Genomic DNA, 25,561 nt, shown 5'->3' on the forward strand with positions numbered 1-25,561 from the left:
ACAATTCACCCAGTTAGAAGCCTCTAAAACTCTGAAAAAAAGATCTTGTAAATACAACTCATTTTACCTTCATGCTCTTCAAATTCTGCTTGAATTTTAGTGAACAGGGCTTCCAGTTTCTTTTGTTGGGCTTCTGCATATTTTGTTGCTTCCTTTTCTTCTTCTCTTTCATTGCGAAATATGTATAATCCAGATGATGTCTTCTCCATCCACTGTAATAATGTGTCAAACAGAAATACAGGGTAGGGAGCAATCATTCAAATTAATTGTCTCTAAAGAAAGAAATACAGAGTAAGTTTCAAGAATACATCATACCTGTATAGGGTATGCTCTTTGAATAATTATGTCAACACAACCAACATTTCCTCCATCGCTGAAAAGTGATGACAAGGGAAGAGGAAAAGGTCTAGGATTGGAAAAGAATCCGAGTTTGGCATACCAGCAAGCAGGCCGAGTGCTGTTAGCAGAAATCTGGACAAATTAATAAATTGATTTATAAGTTAAATATATACCTGTATTCAATTCTATTTCAGATTTTATGATAATTTTCCTGCTTTTACGGCTGACACCAAATCACCTCATTGTGAAATTTCAGAATGATGGAGACAATCTTAAAAACGTCTTAGGAACAGATCACATAGTAAAGGACTGGGAATAAGACCAGCACTGAACTTAACAGAAACTATACCAGAAGAAGAAGGTAATAGAGGAAATGTCTTCAAAATTCTGAAAGAATTATAATATTTCAACCTCAAATTCTATATTCAGCCAATCTTGTAATAAGATAAAAAAACCCTGCATGTTTCCTTTCTCAAGAAGCCTCTGGCGGTTGTGTGCCCTTAAAGCTAGGGAATACATCTAGAAACGTATGGAATTCAGAGTATAGGGCTTTCTAACTCAGAAAGAGGTGAAAATAATTTCAAGAATAACTGTGCAGCATACATAGAAGATAACCAGTTCAGAACTGAGCAGGAACATGGAGAGATCCAAGGAATCTCCAAGAAAAAGAAATGGAACTGATAAAGGTATTTTAACATAGTGAGACAATTTTTATATGGCTCCTGTGTGGGAATGAGTTGGTAATAAGGATAAAGAAAATTAAGAAAGACAAAAAAGACAAGACAGTTAATAACTCCAGGGAAAGCAGTAAGTTGTAAAGAAAGGAAATGTAATCATGGTATACTGTATGCTGAGTTGCAAAAAATATTTTTCATAGTCATTATAACATAAACATTGAATACTGACTTCACTCCTCATCTTTCATAGCAGGAAGCTAACAGTTAATGTCTAAACTGAAGGTGAAAAGAAGACCTAACAGTATAAGCAAAAGAAACAGCCAAAGAGATTGGAAGTGGCTGCCTTTGGGGAGCATGAAGGGAGGTTAGGCAGGGTTGCATCAGTGACTGCTTTTGTGTATGTGGGGCTATATACCTTATTTTACTTGAGTTTTGAAATTATGCACATATATTGATTTGATAAAACAAAAATTGAAAGCCAGTGCAACTTTGGTATTCTAAGCGACATAAAACAAAAGCCTGTTTCAGCTTGACTAAAAGCAACCCAAGTTAATGACAAATTATCTCTTTAACTTAAAAATGATTGATTTATTAAAATGCTTTCCTGAATTACAGTGATCCAGAATACAACAGAAGTAAATTCCTTACAAGGTTACCTCAAAAGTGAATCTGAATGTGCAACATTAGCAGTCATTTCTGATAGCAGTATTACAGACTATTCAACATGACAAAGTCCTGTTATCTAGGTTTAAATCTACATAGAGATGAAAGGTGTACTTTAGTATTCTATATCCAAGAATCACTGAAATCTAATGTTCTAATCATACTGGAACAGAGATTTGGCCAAGTAATCACAGTGGAAGCAGAGCAATACTATGAGAACAACATGAGGGCTACAGGTACCAAAATCAAACATCCGGTGCAAATTTACTCCTGCTCTTGAACTTGCAACTGCATTATTTCAGCTCAGTAAATATCTCTGGCTTTCCAAAAACACAAATATTTAACTATCTGAGAAATATGCCACTTAAACTAATAACAGTATCAGTACATTTTCAAGAAACGAAGCATCCTTAATAGGCATAAGTAAATTTTAAAATTTAAATGTAAACTCTCTCTAGAATTTAACTGAATCAGTGACTGATTTTTACCAAGAGTGTACATTAATTTAATTTACCTTTAACATAAGAGATTCTGGGGCTTCAAGAGGCGTACAGGCATCAGGAGAGCCCACCAGCTCTGCTCCGTGAATTATGATCTTCTGACCCACAGTTAGTCTACTGTTCTTTAAGAGAGCTAAGAGGGGAGGATCCACCTGGGCCTTAATAGCATACCATCCATCTGTAAGTTCGACAACGGCCACTTTTGTGGTATCCATACTATTAATTTTACTGCTAGAAGTTTCAGATATATTTGTGCTTAATGAAATTATTTCAGAAACACAGAGAATAAGTGTTTTTGCAGCTGTGTCATCCCTTTCCATTATCTTTTTTATAGCTGATCTTCTGCTTCTATCAATTTCCATATCATACCTAAAAGGAAAAAAAAGAATTATTTTAGAAATTGTGGGTCTAGAATTTCATTGTAAAAAAAAGTCACCGAATAATTGAGAATAAAAATTAAATACCTTTATTGAATACTGAGACTGAAGAGAATTTAAAATTTGGTAGCTGGTAATATATTAAGTTTTATACTGCTAAAATATGAACTAAATATTAAAACCCCCAAAATGCAAAAATTCTTTACTAGCAATCCCTGAAGAGCCGATCAAATTAGTAATTCATATTCTTCTCATGTGCCAAGAGGTTAAGGAGAGGGTGGGAGAAGAGGGAAGCAGAGGGTGTATGAATGTGTGATTGCTCTTAAGTGGGGGCTGGAGGGTGACAAGAGAACTGCGCTATACAACTGAACAGCAGTGTGGGATGGCAGCTGTCACCAACAACTGGCTCTGATGTGCAAGTCACAGACAGCACAGAAGTCTGACCCATACAATATATGATTACTTAATATAGAGCTTTAAACTTGCCTGTATTTGAGTTGAAGAAGTACCCTTTCTGGGTTTAGGCATCTATTAGCAAATTCTTTAGGAAAGGCAAATTCCATAGCTGCCAGTTTCCATATAATCCATCTATAATGATTATAGACCCAAACTCTAGAAATAAGCTTTGGATCCACACCTGGGGTGTCACACAGAGCTCTGAACAAATAAAAGTAGAAGAAATAATAAAAACCAGGTAAGATGATACTGAATTCAATAACCCCGACTATTCTTTGCACAAAAACTAAATTGTACAAGATCATTCAATAAGTTGTTATGAGTTAACGTAATAAGTATTATAATTTTAGAAAATGACATGTATCAAAATATGCTAATAAAAATTTCACTTAACATGTTAGTCAATACAATTATTTCAACTGGAAAATGAGATCCTTACTGTAAAATAATTATATTTTAGATTATATATTTCTTATCAAAGAGATTGTTTTTAGAAATCACCTAAGAACTTCCTTCTCTAGTCCTGGTTCTCTTCTTGATATCTGCTCAAATCTACAACTCCTCCTCCTTTCCCATTCTCACTCTCAGCACTACATAAACAGAAGTAATTAAAAGAGAACTTCCATAAACTTCCACCCTCCTATCTACCAACCACTAGCATCAGTACCCTTACACATTGCCTTCTTACTCTATTTAAAAAATTGTATACCTCTCCTCACCTAACTCTCTCTTACCCCCTTTTTCCAGCTTTATCTTCAAAGTATTTATCACTTTTTAATATATTATACCATTTACTTATTCCCTTTTAAAATTTTCTTTCCCTGTCCCAAACTAGAATATATGATTTATTAGGGCAGAGATTTTTTTGTTTTGCTATCCCTAGTACCCAAGATAGTATCGGACACATAGTAGGTTCTCAATAAATATTTGTTGAATGATCAAAAACACAGCTTGAGCCTCAACAATGCAGTTTGAACCATGCCCACCTGATTACAGAGTAATCACTCAACCTCTACACTATGCAGTTTACCTAATACAATTAAGTGATACAGCTGTTACTTTTCCAACTAGAATCAACAGCTGATATTTGTTATGTGGGACAAGTACCAAGATGTAAATAACATTCCTGTTTTAAAATACTCCAAAAACATAACAAAAATTTAAGAAAAAAATATTTTAACACTTTTCTCAAAACTATAAACTTAAAAAGATATACTGAGATCTCAAAAATAAGGGCACAGGAGAAAGGTTTCCTATCTCTTGTCATTGGCATGAGGTAATACCTCCCTGATAGCAAACATTTAAAATTATGTTTGTATAAACACTAGAATCCTAAGAGGATATATAGTTCCTAAACTGTTGATTTTTTAGGGCACTGGAGTTTTCTAGTCACTTGGTATTACTGATATTTAAGTATTTCTGTTTAACTTTATTTTTTATATTTTATATTTACTGAAATACACAATGAAAGAGAATATCCACACAAGTATACACATGTGTGTGGGTTTACAATAAGGCCAACTCACACTTAACCTTTCTTATCAGTTTTTATTTTATAAAAGCTATAATGTCCTAATTTAAGAAAAACCAATTCACTAAATCCTAAGACAAACCAAAATTCACTTTTCAAAAGATTTCAACAGAATATCAAGTGAACCACATGTACTTAAAATGATTCAATGTATAAACTTCTGATTTCTAGCCAAATTTTTAAGTTCAGGAGAGATAAGGAAAGATAAAAAGGGACTTGTGAGGAAGAGAGAGATGATGGAACATACAAAAGTTAGTTAATACAAAATTTCTTTTTGCAGAGAGTACCTATAAAATTCTTCTTTTCCAGCCATTCCATCATTGGAGGGTATGAGCCATCCACCATCAGCCAACTGTATTCCCTTTCCAGCCCATAAACTTTCCTTACCAAAATAATCCTGAGTGTGAAACTGAAAAGACTCTGCATTTTTGCTGTTAATTTTTACACAATGTTTAGAAACACCGTACCTATATAGCTGCACAAAATAAATGATAGAAAAATTTGATAATGAGTAAGAAACATCAAACAAAAGAATGTTTCACAGAAAAAAAAATTATAACACACCCAAACTGAATCTACCCAAAGTTTTTCATTTAAATATGAAAATATTCACTATAAAAATATGTAACTTACTTACTGGAAGTCAAAAAATTTTTACATAATATAAATGACCTATACATTCAAGAGTCTGCTGCACCTTTCCCATTCCCCTTATGTACATGCCTCCTGCTACATCTGCCATAGGAAGTCGTTGTGGGGATAAAAAATTAATTTAATGTTTAAGAAAACCTCTTAAGTTAAAAAACTCAGAAGAGGCCCAGACTCTCACCTCTCCATTGCTCCAAATTCCAACTAGATAGTACTGGCTTAATAAGAATCCTTTTAAAAATGTAAATGGCTCTTAGCAGGTTCAGGGTTATGAGTCATTCACACTTTAAATTCAATGAGACTACTTTAACACCCAGCTGAGAGCACTTATAGTAATAAAATGAATACATTTTGAAGGTGAAAGAGAAATTGTAATTTTGAAGCACTGATCACTTTAGGATAAGACAGCAGAGGAGGAGGTTGCCACTGCAGGCTGATTAGGAAGCAAGATGATTTTACTCATCCATTTCTGCATCAATTTGTTTTCTTTAAACAATTTGAAGATGCCAGTTAATGAAATAAAGTTACACATTGCTATAAAAGCTATTAATTAGCATTATAGACAAAAGCATACCTGTTTATGAGAACATGCAGTGGGGACTCGGCTTTCTACTGCTACTTTCAGAGAGATTCTAGGCATAGTGGATGTTTTTGCAAGATACAGACTGCCTGGCTGTGGAAAAATACGTTGCCTTTGTTTCTTTTTAATTCGCATATCCTGTATATCTCTGGCAGTCTGAAGATTTGTAATTAAATCTATTAAAGAATAAATAATTAACAGAAAGTAAAATTGAATATAAAATTTAAAAGCACAACCCTTGTTTTATAAAATGATATATATCAATTTGCTCTAACTTTAAATCTTAAGGGATGAAAAAAAGTTTCTACTTGATAAATGTTTCTAAAAGAACAGAAATAGATTATTTTTATTTCGAATTTGGAAGAAAATTAGTAGCCTGATAAAAATCATAATCCAATAATAGCTGTCCTAGACTGCATGTCTAATAGCTTTTTTTTTTTTTTAAGAAGAATGTCTACAGTTAGCTACCTTTGAAAGAAAACATTAGAGTAATTTAAACTTAATCTTTGGACAGAAATATCTAAAGCAATACAAAAGGTTTTGAAATTAGTAATCATCATAAAAGGGGCAAAAATCCTCAAGGTGTTATTTAACATAAGAAATATATATACCTGAAAGGCAAAAATACATCAACACAAATTTTCACACAATACCTAAAGGTTCTTCTTCACCCTTTGTGAAAAGCATAGCTGTTGTTTGATGAATTTCACTGTCATTAACATTATTTTCACGATCACCAGAGCCATGTTCATCTATGTTTTTTTGTTTTTGTTTGTTTTCCTCGAAATTAGTATTCCTGTTAACACACTGTTCATCTCTGTGAACATGCGATTTAGTTTTAAAAGGTGGGACAAAGACTTTCATTGGTTTGCCTGTAGTTGTCGAGTGTCTCCTTTTTTCATTTCTTGGGGCAGGAACCTTACAAAGTGGCTGCCCTGAAACTGATAAACTGCTTGAAGACTTTTCCAAGGTTGGGTGTTCAGAAAAATGAGATTTAGATAGAAATTCTTGACCAGATGCAGTGAAATTTGGATTCTGCATTTCTCGCCTTTCCGTACTTGTGCTACAATGGGGAGAAAATATTTAAGCTTGATTATTTACCAGTAAATGTACATATATATATATATATATATATATAAATGTTTTGGAATATGTATTTTTTTTTCGTAGACCCTCAATTGCTACATGGCAATCCTATTCTGGTAACCGTTCTGCATTTCATCATGGTTGCCCTCCAAAACAATACCACACTCTCCAAGTCTGTAACTATCTCTCACACACTGACTCCCAGCCTTTGACTTTACCACCTACAAACATGAGAGAAGAGAATGTGTCAAACCTGGATTCCCCCATCTGTCTCTTCCAGGTCTATCACAGCTCCTCACTTACCTCCTTCGCCAGACATCTGTCTACCCGTCCTCTTCTCATGGTAACCTCTTCACCTGTATTCTTGACCCCATCTAGTATCCCAGTCTCCTCGGGAGCCCCACTCTTACAATGATATTCCATCTCCTTCCTTTCTCTATCATCTGTTACACCTTTTTCATTCAGAAAGCCTTGCCCACTCTTGACTTTTTTCTCAACCATATCTCCCTTTCAAGCGGATACTGTTACGTACCCCTCATGGCCAACCTTCCTCCGTAGGTAATCTAAACTAGCTATTTTCACTTCCTCACTTTCCACTCTCTGAACTCTCATTTTCCCCACTATTCTACAGAAACTTTTCTCAATAAAGTTGCTAATGACCTCCCAATACCAAAATTAAAAAAAGCTTCATGTGTAAACTCATTCTGCTTGACCTCTAACAGTTTTCACAACTTGTTCCTTTTTAAAATTCTCACCGCGAATATTTACACCACGATTGTCCCTCTTTTTCTTTCTTTCCTTTTCTTTTTTAACTGTTTTTTTCTTCTTTCTCTTAAAAATCTTCCTGCCTCCAAAGTTGGATTTCTTCCCTAGACACTTCCCCTGGGTGATATGAGTCATTTACATTGCTTAAATTACCATCTAACAATAAAAATATCAATCTGTATCTTTATGCCCGACACTCCCCAGGTGTTATTCCTATACTTTGAACTGCATCTAGTACCAGACATCCCTATCTTGATGTTCCACACTCATCTCAAACTAAGCATGTCCCAAACTAAACTTACCACCTTCCCTAGCATACATGTTCTTCCTCGATATTTTGTTGAAAACCCCATACTTCCTTTTACCCAACCCTAAGCCCATGGAACTTGAAGTTACCCTACAACTTATTTAGTTATCCATTCATCTATCCAGCAAGTATTTAATGTGTTCCTACTACTTTCCAGGCAGTGTTCTGGCTGGGGGATATAGTGACAAATAAAACAAATTAATAGAGTCTACATTCTAGTGGGGGGAAACAGACAAACAAGTAAATATGTCAATTGGTATTATATATGCTATGGAGAAAATTAAAGCATGGTAAGGGGGACAGGAAGTGTGTCCAGCAGAAATAAATAAACGATATTTTATATAGGCTGGTAAGGAAAACATTATTGACAAGGTGACATTTATACAGAGACCTAAAGGAAGTGAGAGGGAAAGCCATGAAGAGATTTGGGAGAAGACTGCTACAGGCAGAGTAGACATCACGTACTGGGCTAGACACAAGTGTGCCTGGAGCAGAGTAGGCAAGGGGAAAGTTAGCAGGTGAGACTGGAAAGGTAGCAAAAAGGCCAGATCACAAAGAACCTGCGTACCATGGTAAGGACTTCTGGCTTGTACTATGAGATGGGAAGTCATGGAACAGTTTTTGAGTCCAGAAATGACATAATCTGCCTTATACTTAAAAGGATCCCTCTGGCTTCTTTGCTGAAAATTCACTGTGTATAGGGAGGTGGGGGGAGGCAAAGTAGGAAGCAGGAAGACCAGTTCTGTTGAAATAATGTAGACAGTTTTATGGTGACTTGAACCAGGTGTTAAGGGTGGAAATGGTGAGAAGTGATTGGATTTGGCATATATTTTGAAAGCAGAGTTGTTAGACTTTTACATTTATAGGACAACAAGTAAGGGGAAAGAATATCAGCTTTGGAGATGTTACATTTAAGATATCTGTAAGTCACCCAAATAAAAATGTCAAGTAGGTAGCTGAATGAATAAATATGTTGTTCAGGAAAGAAAGCTGGGCTAAAGATATTAATTTTGGAGCTGTCACCAAATAGATGGTATACAGAGTCATGAGTGGATGAGATACTAGGGAGGAAGGGCAGGAAGAGAAGCCATCTGGAGCTGAACCATGCAGGTATTTAACCTTTAGCAGTTAGGGGAAGAATTAGCAAAGGAGAGTAAGAAAGAACAGCCAGTGGGATAGGAGGAGACGTAAGACAGATGTCCCAGAAGCCAGAGTAAAGAAAATGGTAACTGGTAATCTTGATGAGGGGTAGTGGGTAGTGATGAAAGACTGGGATGGGCTCAGGAGAGAAAGGGAAGAGATGAAGTAGAGAAAGTGAGTTGAGACAATTCTCATAAGATGTGCTTTAAGTGGGGCATAGAAATGGACTGGTGGGATAAGAGGAGTCAAGAAAGGCTTTTCTTTTCAAGATGGGAGATTTATAGCAACTACCTACACTGATGGGACTAATCCAGTAAGGTGGAAAAATGATCAATGCAGGAGAGAGAGGGGACAATGGCTGGACTGGTTTTCTTGAATAGACCTAGATGAGATCAAGTGCACAGGAATGAATAAACCTGTGTACTCCAAAACTTACTTTCACTGATTTTTCACTCCAATGTTTTTAAATATGAAAAATATGGTGAAAATGAGGAGTTTGCTTTGCAAGTTATGATCAAGACCTCTATTTGAATCCACATGGAGATATTTTGCCACTCTCAGTTAATGACTCTCTTGCCAAATCTTGAATCTGTCTTCCACTCACTCTCTGCTCTCTACCACCATGTACTAACTAAACTAAGGCCTTTAGTTCCTTACTAATCTCCTTGCAACCTTTTCTCTCTGGTCTGTTTCTAAAACACGAATCTGGTTACGTTACGTCTCTTCTTAAACTTCCAAAGACAAAGTATCGCCTATCCAGGTTTCGACTTGTCAGAAATGACATACAGGAGGCTTCCTTCTTGGTCCTACTCTCTCCATTTCTTTGTGTTTCCTCGTCCTCAGCCCACCCCCAGCCTGACAAATCCCATGATGAAAGTCACACAACTTCTTACTGTTTCCAGATTTGGAATGCCCTCTTTAACCAGCATTCTTTACATTCCATCTAAAGTACTTTTCCTATTAAACTTTTGTCACATAATTAAGCTGCCAATTTTTCTGTGCTCTCACATCACTTTATTATATTCATTTTAGTATTTATAGCACAATAATTCTTTTCATGCCTGGCTCCAAGACAAGCAATCTGACTTGGACTTACATATCTTTTCATCTATCAACACAGTATAAATTAGATACTTCGAAAAGGTGCTTAATACCTGTTTGTTAAATGCATAAAACTATTTTCCCATCATATGAGTAAATTAAGGTAATATGTACATAAGTAAGCATTTACTTTATTTTTAATATTACAACCTACTTTTGAAAATGAAAATTTTAAAAATCACCTGGATTTCTACATTCAAAACATGTATATTAGTAGCCTGCTGAAAAATATATTCCAGAATACAGGTCGATGACTTTTTCAACGTCACAAGTAGTTATTTTTGAAAAGATAACATTAATGCAATTTAAACCATATGTTTGGGCTTAAAAATTTACCATTAGAAAAGATTTTACAACTGCTGTCTACAATTTGAGATGCTTCTGTGATATTCACATCCATTATCTATAAGTGACACCTCAGTAACTGCTTCTTCTGGGCTTTTTTCTATTGAAGAGCCACCATGGAGAATGGAGATTTAGCTCCCACAAGACCACTTCCACTTTACCAAACACTCTTTCTCTCTCTCCTTTCCTCATCTTCCCAAGTTACATATTCGATTCTGTCAATATTTTACATTTATATTATGACTAAATACTTTTTACAGCTGAGTGTGTTATATTGGTAAAAAGTATATGTGGTATTAATATGTAGTACATTCTCATTGTAATTCCTATCTTTACAACTTTTGCTTTCCATTGGGTTATTATTTTCTTAAAACTCTGCTGCTTTTCTATGTACCTATCATTCATTCACACCCAAACTCTCAGCTTTATACATATAATTCTCTTTTCATTCTGCTCCTTGAATAGTGTTTCTTCTAAGTTATTTTCATTAGTTTGATTTTTGGTTATTTCATTTTTGATTTTTGTGATGTTCGGTAATCTTTGGTTGTCTGTTCATATTTAAGCATCGGGGATCACAGAGCTGTTTGGAAGCCTTTGGTACACCGTTACTGATTGTAAGCAACACTGTAGATTAACTGGAAGCTTCTAATAGTGAAAACTTAGCTACCAGCATTCTGGAAGCTGAGTGGGGGAAGAAGACCTGGGGAGGAGAGCCCCCCAACATTCAGTGTGCACACATTAACCTGATCCCCTTGCCTTCAGTATATTACTCCTGCCTTCCACTGTGCCTAGTGTGTTCAATAAAGAAACCCTGTATTGTACCCTCCCTGGACAGTTAACCTCTAGTCTTTTGTTAGACTGCATAAGAGGTAGTGCCCAGCTTCATGGAGTGAAGGAGGGGATTTGACGGCATCTTAAATAGATTCTCAACCTATATACCCTTATTTTGGCTCCTTCTCCACCACCCAATTATTTTTTCTTTCTTTTTTTTCTTAATTTATTTATTTTTGGCTGTGTTGGGTCTTTGCTGCTGTGTGCGGGCTTTCTCTAGTTGCAGCGAGCAGGGGCTACTCTTCATTGCGGTGCACAGGCTTCTCATTGTAGTGACTTCTATTGTTGTGGAGCATGGGCTCTAGGAGCGCAGGCTTCAGTAGTTGTAGCTTGCGGGCTCCAGAGTGCAAGCTCGGTAGTTGTGGCGCATGGGCATAGCTGTTCCACGCCATGTAGGATCTTCCCAGACCAGGGCTCAAACCCATGTCCCCTGCACTGGCAGGCAGATTCTTAACCACTGTGCCACAAGGGAAGTCCCTCACCACCCAATTCTGAAGATTCACCAGTTCCTGAGCTTCTGAGGCTTCTTTAGTGTAAAATGGTGGGTTCTCTCCTCTCCCCACTACCACTTTCAAATCAGTTTTCTCCTGTATGTATGCTTTGAACAATGTAGTCACTGTGGTCTCTCCTCTCCCATTCTCCCTGTCTTTGGGGAGGGGACGTGTGTGTGTGTGTATGTGTGTATGTATGAATTCCTTCATGGTTGTTTTGGTAAAAATTTGAGAGGCAATTAAAGTAGGTGAGTATGCTCAATTCACCATCTTTACCAAGAAGTTTCTTAATACATTAAAATACTTCAGGTTCTGCTTTAATCTTTTTCTGGTAGGCAAACTCTCCCAGGGCTTTATTCTACCAAAATGGTCTGGGTACCTGTCTAGGTTTAGCCACACAGCTGTAATTCTGGGATCTCCCCCTTCTGTATAATCCTGATGATTCCCTTTACTTTCTCCTATGTTGAATTCCTGTTTCTTAAATCCTGTATCTTCCTCCTTCTGATTTATGGACTTTAGTTAGCTCCCTGAGAAAAGTGTGTGGGAGACAAACCTTTTGATACTTTACATCTGAAAAATGTCTGTCCTCACACTTATTTGATATTTTGGTCAGTGGTAGAATTCTAGGTTGAAAATCATTTTCTTTCAGAATTTTAAAGGCATTGCTCTGTAATCTATAACCTTCTAGCTTCCACTGTTAATGATGAGAGGACTCATACCATTATGACTCTGGAAACTTCATTTGAAACCTGATTTTCTAAAATTTCACAAGGATATACTTTAGTACAGGTCATTTTTATTCATGTGCCTACTCAGAGGGTCCTTTTAATCAAGGAAACTCATGTCCTTCTGTACTGATAAAATATCTTAAATTATTTCTTTGAAAACTTGTATTTCTCCTCTGTTACTTCTTTCTCAAAGTCCAAATCTTCAGATGTTAGAGCCACAGGACTGACTTAAAATTACCTTTCATTCTTTTTTCATCTCCTCTTCTTTTTTGCACTATATTCTGGGAGTTTTCATAACTTTTATCTTCTATTTCTTCTACTGAGTTAATTTATTTGTGCCATCATATTTTTAATTTCCAAGAGCTCTTCTTATAGCAACTTGTTCTTATTTTACAGATGCAATATGTTCTCTTTCCTGAAAATATTAGTACTTTTTTTGAAGTTTTCTTCTTGTTGCATGGTCTATTTCCTCTAAGTTCCTTTTCTGTCCTTTGGTTTTTGTACTTTGGATACTATCTTTCCCAGAGGCTTTCTTCCAATGACTAGTGATCCTTGATTATCTATTCTCATTTAAGTGTGAAGCACTGAAGAACTGACTGGAAGCTGTGTGCTGGTGGGCTTGTCAGTTGTTGGCTTCACTGTCTGGTGATCTGGTATGCGGTTTAACTTAAGTAACCACAACTGTCAGTATTTTTAGTCTTTTCTATTCCTGTTACCCACAGAAACAATCGTCTAGTCTTCCGCCTAGAGGCCTGGCTGCCAGCCTCTGGGAGCCAAGTGTGGGAAGGAGGCTAGGGAGTCTCACTACTCGACATCCAGATTTTTACTTTATCTCTCTTTTCAGAATCTTCCCCCAACCCCATCCCCAATTCAGAATCCCTCCAATTCATCTTCTCCAGAGAATGACCTTCTGGTCTTTTGACAGAAGAGGGATAATTGCCTGCCTGCGTGGGGGAGGGGATGTAGATGTCTCTTAAACAGATTTTCAACTAATCTTCCTATTTTCTACCTCACCTTCAGAATTACATGTTGCTGCCAATTTGAGTCTTTCTCAGGTTCTTTAGGGGAAACTGAATAGCTTCTCTGCTTGCTCTAATGTCAGGTTTTAGCTTTCTATGTCTTTCTAAATCATTTATGATTTTTAGCTTCTAAAATTTTGTTGTTTCTTCTGAAACAACACTGTACTTACAGATTTATACATTAAAAAAAATTCTCTTAGTAACTAATAGGGTTTTGAGAGGGAGGAGAGATAAAAGCATATTTTCAACATATGCCATCTTTAATTTTTCTTTCACTTCCACTAATATAATTGAGATATAATATAGGCCACCTTTATTAATTGGTTTTGAGTAATTTCCGTAATCTCTCTCAACCTCAGTACCTTATCCACAAAATTGCAATAAATCTGTTTTTCTACTTTACAAAGTTATTAAAAATGACATAATAATATACACAGCACTATAAAGTACTACCAAAGTACAGAATTATTTAATCCTGATGCAGGCTTTCAAAAAGGGGAAGTGTTAATGTCTGTACTGTATGTTAGAGCCAGCATTTCTAGAAATATTTATTTAAAAACCCCACATTTTTCCTATACTATATTAGTAGAATTAAAACAAAAAAATTAAACATGTCTTACCAAGAGGGTCCACAGGTAACTGGCTCTAAAGAAATGTGATGCATAAACAATCTTCTATCTTTCATTGTGCCTAGAAAAATATTATTTTACATTATGTATTAATGAAATGTCTTTTACATTATGTATTAATGAAAATCTAATGGGAGATTTTATTTCCTATGTTCATTACACATTATTGTAAATATTTACACAAAAATGTGAGAAAATTATACATTTAAAATTTTTCAATGCATATAATGAATGCTTAGTTAATAACCATCAAAAATTTGATTCACAAATTGATAATGATGAATACCAAATAACTCACAGTGCAAACATATATAAGAAATCAGTATAAATTTAGTCAGCTGATGTTAATCATAACTCAAATGTGTTAGTGAATTGCCAATGCAAATATAATATTTAAAAGTTTTATGAAGGTTGACAAGCTAAACTGTAGATATTATTCATTCTCAGCAGGTAACTTGTACTTCTTAAATCTTCAAAACTAGTCCATTAGTAGGGACGGGATTGGTTGAATAAACCAGAATACACTGATACAGCGACATGATCAAGTACTATACAACCACAAGAAAGAACGAGGACGATCTCTTGATACTCATTAAGGCATGATCTCCAGATAAATTCTAAAGTAAACAACAAACAAAGAAGGTACAAAACCATATGCATACTGATACCTTTTGAGTAAGAAAGAAACGTAATGAGAACATATATACACATATTTACTTATTTTCACAAAAAGAAACCCTAAAAGGACAGACCAAAAACCATTTAAAATAGTTACCAAGATAGTGAGGAAGGTGGTGAACAGTGTAGAGGAGATGGCGATGGAAATCAGGCTTCTCCAAGTAAACCTTTTTGTAGTTTTGATGAATGAACTATGTAAACATTCTATTTATTCAAATATAAAATTAAAAAAGAAAAAGCAAACCCTAAAACTGAAAACTAACAAATCTAACCTAATTATTAAATTGTTAACTGCAAACAAAATAATTATTTTGAGTGGCATTTGAACACAGAACTTTGACTACACATTTTTAATGATATATATTCTTAGGACAAAACTGCAAAGAATTCTTAAATTTCCCTTAGTAGTTTTATTATTGGTATTTATTAACACTGGTATTGTAAACTTGAAGCTATTATACATATACTGTAAGACAGTGATTCTCAAAGTGATCCATGGAACCCTGGGTGGGAGGAACCCACAACCCTTAAAGGGGATCCAAGCTGTCAAACTATTGTAATAATAATCATATAATAAGAAGAAGAAGAAGGAGAAGTTGAAAAAGGAAAAGAAGGAGGAGGAGAAGAAGTTATATATATCTTTCTCACTGTGTTGACATTAGCACTGCTGGTATGTCCTGCTGCATACTTTAGTGCAATAATTGTCTTGAGGAAATGCACTGTATGTGAACTGCACTAATCATTTTTGTCCCAAAGAATTCCATTTTTACTTGAAAGAATAACCAACAAATCACAATCTTTCAGACTTGGGTATGCAGCAGATATTTCTTCAAAAATGAATGAAATGAGCTTATCACTACAAAAAAACAAGTGAGAGTATTTGCTGCCAAACAAACTGAATTGTAAAATTCAAGCTTTTAAACAAAATGACAATTTTGGAACGCTTGTATCTGGCTGTTAGCTTGACAATTTCCCAATACTAAATTTTCAGATTAGATCAGTGGTGACATTAACAAAAGTAATTGTTTAAGATTGTATAATAAAATGTGTCAACGTTTGGAAGAGCTGCATAACTCTGAGCTAATATTTTCAAACTGACCAATGCACAATATTTAATATTTATAAATATTAAAATTTCTCAGTTTTAATGTTGAATATGGTAAATATAAATAGATATAATCCACACAACCAAATGCTCTTTGGGATCCTCAATCATTTTTAAGAATATAAAGAGATCTTGAGATCAAAAAGTTTGAGAACCATGGCTGGAAGATAAAGCAAATAAGTAAATATGTTAATGTTATGAGAAACCAAGAATGCAGCATTAATAAAAAATACACCAGCAGCTATGAGCATAGTTAGCATTCAAATTTTGTTTTTTAAAAAATATTAACCACTGGAAGGATCTTTGTAGATTCTAAGGATTCTAGAACTGGGGCAGGGAATTACAACGACTCCCTAAGAAATCTTTTTGTGAAAATAAAAAGCAAGAAAGTGTTCAAAGGTTAATTAAAGCATATTAAAAAAAAAAACTCTTAGGAAATACTTGAAAAGGTTTCCACTTTCAAATTTGAAATGATTTGAGCATCAAAAAATGTTTTCTTTTGTAAAGAAATACATTACTTATGTGTTCTTTTAAACTTTATATATACATTATAAATAAAAATCTAAGAAATCAGTTTTACTCAACTAAGAAAAAAATTCCGTACTACCATTAGTAGTGATTACTACACCAACTACTCTTTACTCTGAAAATTGGTAAGTAAAGGGAAAGAATTCAATATTTACCCTGCCTTTTTAGGAGGAACTATAGAGTTCATCCCCAGTTGTTAAGGGAAAGCTCTTCCTTGCTGAAGAATCCCATCTAATAAATGTATAAGAAATAACATAATTTGAAAGTCACTGTTTTTCAATTAAATAACTGATTCATGTAAATATTATGAAATCAACTAGATTCTAGAACCTGAGCTTAAAGTATTTTACTAAGTTCTTACTAAATTCTTACAGCTTTTTATTTTAAAAGTCATTATTTTGTTATCATTTCACATTTCTCAATTATGGAGAACCTCCACATTATACTAGGTATTATGAAGGAAAAGCTCACATAACAAAACAAGGCAAGATGTAAGCTTTAACAAACCACATTGTAAAGGCATGCCCAATTACCTGCATACCCAAAGAAAAATAACTTAAAGAATACTAAGTATAGTAACTATAGAAAAAGATATGGATAAAAAGCAAATTTTACCATCTGGAGTGCTTTTTGAAGCCTTTAAGTATTTTCCTTGATTTTCTATTATCCTGTCAAATTCATTCAACAAGTTTCTTTTGATTGGGGGTTCTCCTAAAAGGAAATTTCCATACATGTTTTTAAAACAAATAATATCAAATTTTTTTTAAAAAAGCCTATAGTCCATTTTTTAAAAACTAAAGTACTGACTCTTACAATATGCTAACTAGTGAAAATTCTATTTTGAAAGAGAAAATTTTCAACATCAATTTAATTTCTATTATTTTTTGACCATTTAAAATACCACTATTTAATAGGGTCCAGGGATAAACAGGTGTTACCAGATATCACAGATAAGCTATTTTTTAATAAGCTGCCACTTAGTAACCCTAGGTTTACTGGCAATAAGGACAAACAAAATTTCTTCAAGTAAACTTTTTTTTTTTTTTGCATTACACTCAAGAAGGAATTTATGATATAGGTCCTTGAATTAGAGTCAGTGAGTAGGAGAAAAGATTTTAAATTACCAAAATTACATTCAAGTATTACCAAAAGTAATATGTACTTCTTTTTTATTTATTTATTTATTTTTTGCGATACACAGGCCTCTCACTGTTGTGGCCTCTCCTGTTGCGGAGCACAGGCTCCAGAGGCCCAGGCTCAGCGGCCATGGCTCACAGGCCCAGCCACTCTGCGGCATGTGGGATCTTCCCGGACCAGGGCACGAACCCGTGTCCCTTGCATCAGCAAGCGGACTCTCAACCACTGTGCCACCAGGGAAGCCAATATGTACTTCTTATTTAAAAACTCTACAAAGGCTGAGAGTAAACTTAAACCATAATTTGTTATGCATTTCCATGTCATCCTGAGATAATGTGTTAACAGATACTTTGCTCTTTGATGCTTTTTTAAAAGTATAAATCAAGTTTTATTGGAAACCTGAATTGCATACAGAGTCAAGGTGGAGATAAACCACAAAGCCACAGGCTATTAGGAATTGACGTTTTATTAAAGAAAGCAAACTTGAAGGATTTAATAAACAAAAATGTCCATGCAAGTCTGTATCAAGTGTTAGATTATAAAGTGACTTAATTGCTTGACAAGAACCTGTACTATTCAAGTAACCAGAAGCTGATTAAACTATATATATTGATATCTAACAGAAGTGAGGGAAATGAAACAGTGATGTTGTTGAGAACATTTAGTAGAAGTCTGAGTTGTTTTTATTCCTAAGCATAAGGCCAACCCACTTTAGTACACACATGAACAAAACGGGGTCCTATAAATAAAGCCATTATTTTCCATGAAAGAATTATGAATATCGTTAAGCATCTGCACCTCAGAATTTTGCACTAGAGAACGGCAACAGTTTAAGGTAAGTATTATAAACTTACTACTTTGCCCATAACATAAACTTGGTAAAGAATGTGACCTGGATAAGACTTGTCCACCAGGATGACTTAAGGGCAAAATGCACCAAGTGGAAGAATGAACTCACAGGCTTCAGTGTCTTTCTCCGTAATGTGAATGGACTGGACAAGAAAAGTTGTGGTAACTCAACTACTCTACCAGTCTAGAGTTTTTAAACAGTAGCTAGGTATTTAAGATCATCCACTTAAAAGTTGGAGAGTTAGTTTTTATTTACTTTAATTGTAACTAATCAACAGATTCAATTATTTAAGATTACTCCTAGACAGAGATACTAACAGAAAAAAAAAAAAATCAAACATCCAATTAACCTAATAATTGAACTAAGTTGTTATACTACATTTAAAAGAGAAATTAGAACATACTCCAAATGGCATTAAGACCAGAATACTATTTGCTAATGGTAACTGATTTTAGAACACTTCCTGGATGAAAAAAAAAAAAAAAAAAGCTAAGCAACACCTATAATTAGAAACTAACTTTTAAAGTTCTTAAGACCCAGAGTCTGAACCTCTGTGCTCTCTCCCCCTCTCTATGTGTATGTATGTAAACAGGACTCAGCCAATGACTTCTTGGTACACAGACTCAGTGATATCACGAGTGAAATCGCATTCTCCCAAACTACACATAAAAGTCTGAAGAAAATATATTCAGTGTATAATATCCTAATTGCTACAACCTAGCATATCAGAATTATTAAGGATTTAATTTAAAAAGTGATTGGGAAACCAACAGGAAATAACAGACACTTACCAACTGTGACAAGTGCATCTCCTCTTCTTTTTCCAATTCCTGAATTTATCAAAACCGTTTCCTTGTTTTTTTGGCATGTAAAATGAGAGTGTTTGGCGTGGCTTAGAAGTTCAGAATCTGTCAGCTCATCATCTTCCATAAAGGCTTTGGCAATCTCTACTGCTTCTGTTTCAAAATACTTTTCTGGATCTTTGGAGTTAGGAGAACAAACTTCTGTATTTGTTTTCATAGGAAAATCAGGAAAAGTTTCAGTTTTCCCAATTTCCATTTTTATATTTTTAGGTAAAGTTTGTTCTTTACCCAAAAGACGAATGTTATCAATGTGTGATACATTGGTTCCTGACATCAACTGTTGTTTGTCTTGCTTAAACTGAGAGAGATATGGAGAAGCTTTAATAGCTTGATTATTTTCTGAAGAACCACTTTCAATGTTATAGTTGTTTGATAATTTAAACTCTTCATTATAGGCTTTTCCCGTTTTGGAGCTTACAGAGTGTTCTGAGGTTCTCTTATCAATACAAGAAAGAGTAAGTATCCTTGATACATCTTGTCTAGATGGAGGTGAATGCTGAAGACTACATTCAGTTCCAATTAAATCAAATTCCTCGAACATTCCCGTAACTTTGCAAAAGGCACTCTCAGAAACTGGAACCTGTTTTCCACGTGCTGTACTAAATCCAGAGAAAGCAGATGATAGTAAATTTTGGGGGGTATGTATCACAGTATTTTCTTCTCTTGCAAACTTGTTTGAATGTTCTTCATTACTTTTAAATGATACTTGGGGAAAGAGTTGCTTAGCACTATCTTCTGTCTTAGAAAATACCTGTCTTGCCTTTTGTAAGGCAGCATCTGATACTTGTACAGATTTTCCACTTGCTGTGCTAAAAATCCCACAAACATTTATAGAAGAGACTGACTTGGGACATTTTCCCATGTTAAATTTACACTTATCAGAAGTTTTCAAATTAATATGACAAAGTGGTGTTTTAGAAACTTTCTCCAATCCAGATATACTTTGGTCATGTTGTAAAAGGTGTTCACTTTTAATGTCAGGAAAAACCTCGTGTGAATGCATACTATGCTCTTCACTATCTGGAGAGTTAGGAAAAATAATATCCTCTGAATCACCCAATGCCTTATGAGAATGTGTCACAATCTTTGTTCGGCCAGTGCCTGATTCACTCTCAGTGTTTTGCTTAGTTACCTTCCTGCAGTTGTCTGTAAACCTCTCTCTCACTTTTGTTTCATGAGAAACAAAGGCTATTTTATCACTTGCTATACTGAGTGCAGGTTCCTCTGTCTCAAAATTATTTGAATCAGATATGGCCACTTCAACAGCTGTGTTTGTATTTTTGCATGGTGAAGAGTCTGTGACAAGTTTCTGAACACAACTATCTTTGTCTACAGCTTGTGGGTTTATGTTTGCTTCTCTTACAGTGGATATTATTTCAGAAAAACTAGTGTTTTTTCTATCTTTGACATTCCTCACTACTGACTCAATATCAGAATTATGACTTTTATTTTTTGAGAGATACTCTGACTTATTAAATAACTCATTGGAATGAGAAAAATCAGAATGATATGAATAGCTGTTAGACATGCTGTTACTTAAGGAAGTTGAATCTTGTTCTTCAGAGAGATTTTTGTCATTTTCAGTTATGATACTGTTTGAACTATTTCCACATGAAGGATTTCCTACACAATCTCCAGGATATTCCTTTAAACATATAACCTTGGCAGAATTTATTTTTTCTAGTTGATTATTCAATTCTCCTTCTCTAAGCCATTTTTTGGCTTCAAATAGTGAAGCCTGACTCACAGAAATTTTTCTACCACGTCCTGTGTAAAAGGCTAAAGCTGAATTTTCAATGGCTGAACAAGTGGACTGATCTGTATAACAAGTTATAGGACTTTTTCTTGTTTCTTCTTCTATATTTTCATGTACTTTAACTCTCAGAGAGATACTATTTGATATCTTGAGATTTTCACTTTGTCTGTATAAATGATCACTTAAGAACCTGGGTGGCATGCCTGTCTCCTTAGAAACAAGCCTTTTCTCCTCTAGAGAATACTGCATTTCTTCATGCTTTGGGGCAGTTATTTCAACTGTCTCACATGCTAATTCAAGCCCTTCTTTACATAGCTCTCTGTCCTTTAGCGTCTTTGCCCCTTGATGGCTGAAATTAGTGATTTCACTATTATTTTGCTTTTTTTCATCAAAAAGATTTTTCACTTTGTCCAAAGATTCCTTCGCAATTTTTACTTTTTTCCCACTAGCTGTATGAAAACCCAACATGGTTGGTTCTATGATCTTTTTGATTTCACATTCAGGTCTCTGCTGGAGAGTCAGTACTTGATTTTTAATACCAACTGGGTCGCCTCCTTTCAATATTTTGTTTTTGACCATATCTGTTTCCTCATGACTTGAAATGTCTATTTTGTTGATATTTATGCCAGAAAGTAATTCAGAATTTGAGGAATCTGAAAAGTTATTCAGTTCTTCTGCAGATTTTTCATCAAAGAAATTTACAACTTTATTTAAAGACTCTTTAGAGACTCTGATGTTTTTCCCACTTGCAGTCTGAAAGGACAAATCAAAAACATCAAAATCTTTTATATTTTGCCTCATCTTGTTAGCGGCTGACTCTTTTTTATTTGACATATTAACATTAAATGTTTCTTCAGCTTTCACAACTTCCAAACAAGTTAAATCTGACAAAACTTTAATTTGAATGTTTCCCTCCTTCATAAACTGGCTAGATAATTTTAGATGTATGTTTTGTTGATCAATACATGGCAAGCCATTTTCATCTTTACGAATATAAACTGTATCATTTTTACTTGAAGCATTGCCATCAGATTCTAAGTTACAAACAAAACCAGTATATTTGTTATCTTCATTTTCAGTATTTCTCCTGTAGTCTTCAGTATATTCTTTGACAAAAATGCCAGTAGTCATTTCAATGTTATTTTGTAGCGTTAGTTGGCATTCATTATTTTTCTCACTTAAATTTTTATCATTGCTGTAATTTTCTACCGTAAACATCGAAACATCAGAATCATTACACTGACTTGAACAGAAACTTCCTGGATCTACTTCAGCAGGAGTTTCCTCACTAACATTCTCAATGTCACCGAACAGTTTCATGGCTTTCTGCAATGATTCACTAGAAACATTCAGTTTTGCACCACGAGCAGAATAAAAGCCCCTAAACTCCACTTCGTTTTTATCTGTTAAATAACCAGAAGCACTTTTGTTACAGTTTGTTGTTGAGAAGCAAGCCAACTTTTGCTTACCTCCAACTATACCTTTACATTTCTTGCTGCTACCCACCTGACTGAGAGATGGGGCATTAATTGTGAGATGAAGATCAACATCCTTCCATTCCTCAGAAGTGGTATTCAAGACAGTTATCTGGTTTTCAGGCATTTCAAATGGATTACTCTGTAACATGTGGCTTGGTTTTCTAAACTGTGTAAATTCAAACTGACTTCCTGATTCTTCCAATATAGTAGAAAGTTCTGTAATTTCTGCCTTCTGGCTAGGTGTTAAATTATGGTTTGAGTTAAAGTCTCCCTTTAAAGATAAAACTAGAGGAGTTGTGTCACTATTTCCACTATCAGAAACAACTGCACTACTCTGCACATACCCAGATACAGTATTAACTGACTGTGAATCAAGTTCATGAGGTCTGCTTCCTTTCTTTTGATTTTCTAATGATACGGTATTTACAATTTCAACACAGGCTAAGCTAGTAGGATAATGTTCTTCAATATCTTTGAAGAGCATTTTACTTTTCTTAATGTTGTGTTCAGACAGCTTTATTTCTTTATTAGAAGCTGTTCTGAAGCCACGTCCAAAATTGTGACTTGAAATCGAATCTGAGAGTCCTGCCCATTTGCCCATGCAATCATTATTTCTGTTTGATTTCATATCTATATCCAACGAGACATCTGACTTTGAATCTTGACCTAGAGTCATTTTTGGTGGTTGCTTTACACTATTTCTATTCTTCTCTGCAAGATCACAGACTACATCTGATGAACCAAAATCTTTTGTAATCGACACTTTGGCTGCTTGTCCGTCATCTATGTCTGTACATGCTACTATGGCAGAGTTCTCGGGAACAGCTTCTCTTAAACAACTGAGGTCTGCCTCATGAACTTCCTTAATGTTTCCTAAAACAGGAATATTCCTTTCAGTAGTTGTTTGAAAGGCAAAATTATTCTCTTTGTCTGGGAAAAGTTCTTCAGAGTTTGGAGGGACAGTTATTTTTGAAATTAAAGTAGTTTCTTCTTGGTCTTTTTGGATTACTGTGAGATTTGTATTTTGGTTGAACTGTACTTTCATAGAAGGTGATGCTTCTGTTATGTATTTTTCAGGTGACAACAGCTCAGCTTTTTTAGAATTTTCATTTACAACACATGTTTCTTGATTCTTTTCCATGGAAATACTTTTGGTTAATTCAAAACCAGCTTCACAATTCTCAGATTTTATTTTCTCTGACATTTTATATGATTCTTTTCCTCTAGAAATCACAACTGGATTTGACAGAAGATCCTTGGAGCTACGAGTTAAAATGGTGGTATTATCATGGCCATGTAAAAAGCTTTCCTGGGATTGGAAGAGAATATCATTACATTCCTCTGAATGTGGCAATGCAGGCTGAAATACTGCAGGCAATACTTTTTCCTTTATATCTGAAACTCTCTGGCTTTTTGGATCATCTTCACAGTGCTTTTCCTGCAAGCATGACACATAACCAGTTTCTGTGGTTATAAATGACTGCAGTTTTTCCTTATTAATTTTTGCTTCTTTATAATCAAGATCCTGAGATATTGTTTTATTATTATTAGAACTGCTTTCATTATTAGAACATTTTCTCATAATTGTCCCAAAACAGCTGGTTACAGACAAAGCCGGTTCTTCAGAATCATTCTGTAAACAGTTTTTTTTAACAGAAGAATGCAATAAACCTAAGCATAAAGACACAAAGTGACAAGATGAAATTGCAGTTCCATCAATCACATTCACTAAATATTTTCCACTAAGTTAAAAAGGTAGTGTCTAAAACAAGAATTACATGAAAAGCAAGAAGTGAATGTCAGGTTTAAAAGAATTCTAAATATTCTCTATTTTGAATTTATTACATTTCCCAACTAAAGATATATAGGACCTAGGTTTTTTTAATAGTATTTATCAACTCAATTAAAATTAGTAAGTAGTTCAAGAAAGCAGCTAGCTGCCATAAGTAAAACTCAAAGTAATTTTATTGGAAAATAAAATTAGAAAAAATTCTTTGCTAATATTGATGTAATAGGAGTTAGAAAAGCAAGGCAAAGAAAAGGAATTAAAAAACTAACCATTTCCTTTGGTTAATTCAGTCTTTCACATTGAAAAAAAAAAAAACAAACCCAAAATGAACTTTTTAAAAAAGGTTCTTCACATGAAAGGCCTGAAAGACTACCCAATGTCAGGCAAATGGGTTAAACTGCTCTGTTTCGTTAATTTTATTGACCCTCTGAATTTCCTACTAACAAGTCAAAATTGTTAATCTCATTTCATTTAATCACTAACCACTACTACATATTAGCTGTTTCATTGGTTTTATCTCTGGTATATACAATATCAAACATTTTTCTCTGGAAATTAACCTAAATCTCAAAGTGTTCTCTACTCCAGTTCCACCAAACCTATTGTTCACTGAGATACTACCACCCACTCAAATCTTCACACAGGGAGATAAAATCACCTTTTTAACATACAATATAGTTACTGGTAAATAAACTGTTGCTCAAATAAAAAATGAGTTTCATTGTGCACATTCCTGACACCCAGAGATATAGTAATAACTCTAAGCAATCTCTAAATATTGAAAAAAACTATGTAATAACAACAAAAAAGTCACTATTTTATGACTGCCTTACATTAAACTTAGCTGGCAGTTAGCTTTTTTCTATTTTTTACATGCTTTAAAGAAAATACATATTAAATAGCACAACATATTTATAGAATTGTCCAACTTGCATATAATACTGAAAATTAAAGCAGAAATTAAGTAGCCAAGCTCTTGATGTTTATGAATCACATGCTCTGTCTCAAGAGTTATGATTATATATATACTATGCAAATTAATCCAACAAGTTTGAATGAAATGATTCTGAACATTGGTAATCAAAGGCCTAAACAACAATGCCTGATACTGAATATAAAATACAGATTTTAAAAAAACGCCAAAGCACTACAGAAGAAAAAACT

At 34.5% G+C, this 25,561-nt stretch overlaps 1 protein-coding gene across 3 annotated transcripts in view; it reads right to left on the reverse strand.

The window, feature by feature from the left end:
- Window positions 1-25,561, reverse strand: part of BRCA2 (BRCA2 DNA repair associated) — a 54,504-nt gene that overhangs the window by 15,399 nt on the left and 13,544 nt on the right. For 2 of the 3 annotated variants that reach the window (XM_067713460.1, XM_067713459.1), the window contains exons 11-20: window positions 19,303-24,279; window positions 17,140-17,235; window positions 14,205-14,274; window positions 6,425-6,834; window positions 5,766-5,947; window positions 4,831-5,018; window positions 3,043-3,213; window positions 2,194-2,548; window positions 316-471; window positions 68-212 (exon numbers count right to left, since the gene is read on the reverse strand). In XM_067713460.1, the coding sequence (XP_067569561.1) occupies window positions 68-212; window positions 316-471; window positions 2,194-2,548; window positions 3,043-3,213; window positions 4,831-5,018; window positions 5,766-5,947; window positions 6,425-6,834; window positions 14,205-14,274; window positions 17,140-17,235; window positions 19,303-24,279 (6,750 nt within the window). The remainder of the gene's footprint in view (window positions 1-67; window positions 213-315; window positions 472-2,193; window positions 2,549-3,042; window positions 3,214-4,830; window positions 5,019-5,765; window positions 5,948-6,424; window positions 6,835-14,204; window positions 14,275-17,139; window positions 17,236-19,302; window positions 24,280-25,561) is intronic. The other variant, XM_067713461.1, reaches the window with a different exon arrangement.

The sequence above is a fragment of the Pseudorca crassidens genome, chromosome 18 (assembly GCF_039906515.1).
Source record: "Pseudorca crassidens isolate mPseCra1 chromosome 18, mPseCra1.hap1, whole genome shotgun sequence".
NCBI lineage: Eukaryota > Metazoa > Chordata > Mammalia > Artiodactyla > Delphinidae > Pseudorca > Pseudorca crassidens.